Below are 6,000 nucleotides of genomic sequence, written 5' to 3'. Positions count from 1 at the left end.
TTATTCCTTGTTAGAGGAACGGGATCCTAGTGCTGTCACTAGGTATCCCTGTACAATACTTCCAGAAGCATCTGGCAAGTGTCACGAGTACACACATAAATATAACAATGGGGCTTACTAAAGCCTAAGGAAGGAAGGACATTCCTTCAACACATCATCAATATAGTTTACATAATATCTGGCCAGTGTGGGGAGGATTACCGTGTCTCCGTCAAGGGGTAAAGTTTATATTTTTCCATTTCCAATATTTACGCATTTCTACATTTACCATTTCATTTCTCTTCCACTATCACAAACAGTCTCGAAGGGACCCAGTGGGCTGTTGCAGTCTGAATTCCTTTATTCCACATGAAAAACGTAATGTAGGCAATGAAGTTCATCAAATGAATCAACTCTATAATACCCTATGAGATACTGACCCACTGGGGTCTGACTACAAAGACCCTTTGGTGACCTCTGTCATCCTTTTGTTGCTGCAGCACACAGGATGAGCATGCCACCAACTGATATCATCACACTTAAAAATACTGCATTCTCTTCTGCATGTGTGTACTGTTGGTGTCAACTGTAACAGCTCGGGCAGGCAAATTAAACACTTTGCAAGCAAAGTATAAACACATCCCTGCGAGATTGGTTGGTGATGGTGGCGTGTGGCGGAGGTTCGCGACTGGCTGTGTGGTGTCTGGGCCCGCGCGAGCTCGGCCACCCCCTAGCGGTCCGCCGCGCCGCCACCGTCGCCACTTCTCTCCCCCGGCCGCCCTCTCCTCACCCTTGCCGACCCTATCGACCACCACTAGTGTCTCCCTGGGAGCCCCACCCACCCAACAGGGCCACATAAACGGCAGTGTTCCTCCATTCTCCACTCTCTTCATCCCCACCCCCCCTCCCCCAAGCCTACCCTCTCATCCTCACACACTATTTACAGTTTCAACAACTGTAGCTATAAACAGGAACTGTGACAGTTTGTAGTCATTTGGCAGTTGTTAGCGTGATGGAGCTAAGAGCATTTCATACGTTCAAGTGTTTCTGGATCGATTTCCTTTCGGGTGTTGTCTCTGCACTATCTGAATGGTGTTCGGAAAAAATTATGATTTTCATTTAAAAAGGCTGCCCAGTAGTATGCGAAATATGCCACTGAAAACAACGGGTTTGTACTTTTAGTACTTCGTTTTTCGTAAAAGGTAATCCAGACTAGGCAATGATAGCTCCTTCACGCCCCGCCATGATTCATCATCGAGGAGATCTATCTACTAAGCAGATCCAAGTCGTGATTGATTGATGATTGATCTGTGATGGTGAACCCCGGCAAATCTATCGAGCTGCCCATGCTCATCTTGAGTGGCGGCGCAAAGGGTCTGTAGTCAGACAGACCCCCATTGGGTTGATTGATACTACAGATGTTACAATTCGTATTTTGTTATATAGTTTCATATGTTAAGTTTTATTGACTAAATGCAAGAAGTGGATACAAACTTAAAATTTCAGGTATCTTGTTATTAGTCTACGATTACATCATTTAATCTGCTGATCTTATTACTTTCTCCTGTATACATGTTTATACTTTACACATTTCACTGTGATGGAACGTCTTGAGTGACTTGCATATCATCTCTCTCCTCTGCTGTATTGTTCTACTAACTAACGTGAGGAGAGAGCACATCGAACAAGCGGTCGAGCCGTCTGCTCTCGCTCGCTCGAGTGCCCGCCAGCCGCCGCTACACACAGATTGCTGGTGTCTTTCACGTTTGCTCGCACCAACCGTTGTTTCTCTTTCCCACTAGAGAAAGATCAGATTCTGGTCCTCCCGCTGTGCTTTTTCTGATTCTCTTATATGGAAAATTACTTTTGACAGCGGGAGCTGGTCGTCCACGCGGAGTTTTGTGGGAAAGTGAAATTACTTGGCAGCATATTTTCAAACGCACTCGACAGCACACCATAAGCCGAGGAGTTGAAAACAACATTAAAAGTTTTCGCTCACATCCGGATGCGATCTGAACTGTGGCATCGTTTTCAGCCTCGCACCTTGCCCTCCTGAGATATGTAGACCTTAGTGCTCTTGACGAAGTCCACGCGATCGCCAGGTGATGTGGTGTGGGAAGTGAGATGACCAGAAGTGAGAGAGTGGGTGGAGTGGTAGAGGTTTGGGAGGAGGAGGAGGAGGGCGACCAGTCCAGTCCAGTAAGTCCACAATGGAATTCGTTAACCATCCACCCTCCGCCGGCTGTGTTTGGTTGCGCGATGATGTTTTACTGTTATTACTGAACACTCTTAAGAGCTTCTTAATATAAAAAAAAAAAAAATTGTCATGTGTGCGTTTGACATCGGTTGTGGTTTAACTGGCAGCCAATGCAATACACACATATTTTGTTTTGAGTTCAGGTCTCCCGAGCGAAATCACAATACAATTGACGGCATGAGGTATAGGTAATGTGCGCTACGTACAAAACCAAACATCAGCATGCTGCCTCACGTTCAGTGTCCTGGGGGTGTTTTCTATGTCGCGATACTGAGCATTCACATAATTTTTGCCTGTAATGTATACATGGCATGAGGCAACTCTGGTATATGGCAACTTTTGAAGTTTTGCCTGGCATGTGGCAAACAGTCAGACATCTGTGTGTGTGTGTGCGTGTGTGTGGGTAGAAACTATACTTATGGGAAACATAGAGGTGTTGGAAACTATAATGATGGGAAACATATAGAGGTGTTGGAAACTATACTGATGGGAAACACAGAGGTGTTGGAAACTATACTGATGGGAAACAGAGGTGTTGGAAACTATACTGATGGGAGTGTTAGAAACTATACTGATGGGAAACACAGGTGTTGGAAACTATACTGATGGGAAGCATATAGTGTTGGAAACTGTACTGATGGGAAACATACAGGTGTTGGAAACTATACTGATGGGAAGCAAACAGGTGTTAGAAACTATACTGATGGGAGACATATAGAGGTGTAAGAAACTGTAATGATGGGAAACATAGAGGTGTTAGAAACTATACTGATGGGAAACATATAGAGATGTTGGAAACTATACTGATGGGAAACATAGAGGTGTTGGAAACTATACTGATGGGAAATATATAGAGGTGTTGGAAACTATACTGACGGGAAACAGGTGTTGGAAACTATACTGATGGGAAACATATAGAGGTGTTGGAAACTTTACTGATGGGGAACATATAGAGTTGTTGGAAACTATACTGATGGGAAATATATAGAGGTGTTGGAAACTATACTGATGGGAAGCAAACAGGTGTTAGAAACTATACTGATGGGAAACAGAGGCGTTGGAAACTATGCTGATGGGAATGACGCGTTGGAAGCTATAGTGATGGGAATGACTAGCGTAAGGATATTATTGTGGCTATGTCAGAACTAGGGTACATATATGGATGGGAAGTTGGAGTATGCTGTGTGGACGATGTCAAAGGAGGTAAGATGCGTTGTGCTGAGGATAAGGATACACTTGGGCGGTGTATTCAAGAATGTAACGTACTGTCTAGTTCAGCAGTTTGTAACATAATTAGGTCAACGGTAGGTAACGTTTTAGGTCAGCGGTTTGTAACGTTCAATGTCAACGGTTTTAAAGTTTAGGTCGGCGGTTTGTAACGTTTTCGGTCAGTGGTTTATAACGATTTAGGTCAGAAGTAGGTAATGTTTTAGAGCAGCAGTTTATAACGTTTAACGTTCGTGTTTCATGACGTTTTAAATCCAAGGTTTGTGACTAATTCAGCGATTGTAACATATCCTTCACAATTTCCCATCATATGTATTACCATAACATCTTACCTACATATCTTGGGACACTTATGTAATGAAAATATATGTCTTTAACTTACTTTTATTACTGTATTTAACTATAATCTATAACTATATATCGTTTTAGGCTCAAGACAACAGTTTTTCATTTGAGTTATAGATTCGGGCACAGCTCACAAGGTAAGGCTTAATGAGCCGTCTCGCTAACGGCGTGCAGCTTCGTCGCTTAAGCCACCACTTGCAGCGGGACGATGCCAGATGTGTGAACAAAAGCCGCCTTCTCCTCTTCCTGCCGGGATGTGACAGTGGCACCCAACCTGAACTGAGTCAGAGCCGCGGCTTTTCACGGAAAGACTACACGATCCTTTTCCATCGTATCTCGCGGATGAACAACACCGAAATGTGGCATCGCTTCATAGAACTGTTGGCCTACGTTTTTAAACATTATACAGACTGGTGAGACGACCTCCATTCCTGTCGACACGAAAATCTTTGAGGTGGTCATCTTGTGTTACGTACTTTCTCTGCTATGACAAACGTTTGTGTTTGGCACCGGCGGAAAAGGGAATTATTCTTTTGATATATTTCCAACTAATTATTTTCTTAATCATCACATTATTATTACTATTACCATTAAAACTCATATCAATGGCATTATAAGTTCGTATTCTTTGTAGTACTGCATGTAAAAATAAAACTATGAACAACACAGTTTAATCAAATTAATGCTGAAATGAATGAAATCTTCAGCACAAAATTTCATTAGTTTACAAACATGTTCATGTACACAAACTACAAAACCAAGTTATAAACCCAAGCACACCCTGACTATGTAGAACATGTTCCTCTCATGTTCTTGTCCAAAACGTGGAAATATCCAACCCTAATCTGATGTTAAGTTCTGATAAGAGTAGTTAGGTAATTACCAGTATGACCATCCAGTTCTGCAATATCTTGCCTGTGTATCATAAGCCGAATGGCTGCCTCATTTCAATAAAGCGCTCCTTATTTTATTCATTCGGACAAAAACAGAAAACAAATTTGTTTAAAATCACACAAATTTCACTGCTGCACAATACGTACTCTACATACCAAAACCACTGCAGATAAGGTAACGCTTCCTTCTCGACTAACATCAGGCGTCACCCATCCTCCATAAAGATAAATAGTAAATGAATAAAGAACGGTCAATTGAATTCAAGTGTGTGTGTGTGTGTGTGTGTGTGTGTGTGTGTGTGTGTGCCGGGGGGGGGGAGGGGTTCGAACACACGGGCCACCGAGTTACAAAAGTAAGGTGTGTATGGACCAGACATGCAAAAGGTGAGATAAGGCTTTAATATATTTTTTTTAAAGTCCGAGTTAAAGAGTAATTTATTAATCTAAAAATGGGAATGATATTAAGACTTAAGGAAACGCTCGTTATGGATTTTACCATTACTTCAATATCTAAAGTTTATATCAAAACATTCTGTAAGTCACAGGTCACATGTATAGAGTGTATTCTTTTTATCACATGAAAAAGGTGTCAAGAATTATATTCAGTTAGTGGATGAATTCAGCCCAAACAGCCAACGTCGCTTCTATCAACATTTTCTTATCAAAATTTAAAATTCAGAAGCTGAAGAAAATATTAGTTTTAAGTGGAATTATGACAATTCAAAAGCCCCTTTCGGTTAAGAGCCTCCGGCTCTGGACTAGGTTTAGAACAGATGATATCATCAACAATATAAAGAGATTAATAAAATCCATGACAGAGGCTGATAAACTTTGGAAAGGAATGTAAACAGAACTGTTACGAGATGCGTACATAACTGGTAGTGTTGGAATGCAGGCAACGCACAATATTGAGATTAAGTGGCTCCCTTTTCTCTTGACAACTGAACTCAGGGAGACTGATGTTAATCGAAGACGACTAACTTTATCAAAGAAGAAAAGCAGATTGTGGAAGTACATCGTGAGTCTTCTGCACCACAACAAGGGGCTCCTGTTTATCCATCCGTCCCGGTCTGTGGACGGCAAGGACATCTGGCGGCCCAGAGTTGCCAACTCAAAATTTCAGATGGCGCTAGATTATTCACTCCCGAAAAGCACTAAACTTACGAAAATGATATCGAAAAAGTGCTCTTCCAATTATTTCTTCTCTTTGACGTGCCAAATTGTTAATGACAGGTTCGAACTACTGTTTTAACACTAAAACACTCACCATTATTCCAGATCTGCTAATTCCCAAACCGC

The 6,000-nt window shown here is 41.9% G+C and overlaps 1 protein-coding gene across 2 annotated transcripts in view; it reads left to right on the top strand.

Annotated features, from left to right (window-relative positions):
* The first annotated feature begins 2,050 nt into the window (after positions 1 to 2,050).
* Positions 2,051 to 6,000, top strand: part of LOC139762430 (equilibrative nucleobase transporter 1-like) — a 59,696-nt gene continuing 55,746 nt past the window's right edge. Inside the window, exon 1 of one of the 2 annotated variants that reach the window (XM_071687440.1) lies at positions 2,051 to 2,178. Coding sequence is in view for 1 of the 2 variants with exons in the window: in XM_071687529.1 (XP_071543630.1) it covers positions 2,104 to 2,178 (75 nt within the window). In the remaining variant the exon portion in view is untranslated. The remainder of the gene's footprint in view (positions 2,179 to 6,000) is intronic. The other variant, XM_071687529.1, reaches the window with a different exon arrangement.

The sequence above is a fragment of the Panulirus ornatus genome, chromosome 1 (assembly GCF_036320965.1).
Source record: "Panulirus ornatus isolate Po-2019 chromosome 1, ASM3632096v1, whole genome shotgun sequence".
Lineage (NCBI taxonomy): Eukaryota > Metazoa > Arthropoda > Malacostraca > Decapoda > Palinuridae > Panulirus > Panulirus ornatus.
The sequence above is the reverse complement of the archived record's forward strand: the minus strand, read 5'-3'. Positions and strand labels throughout refer to the sequence as shown.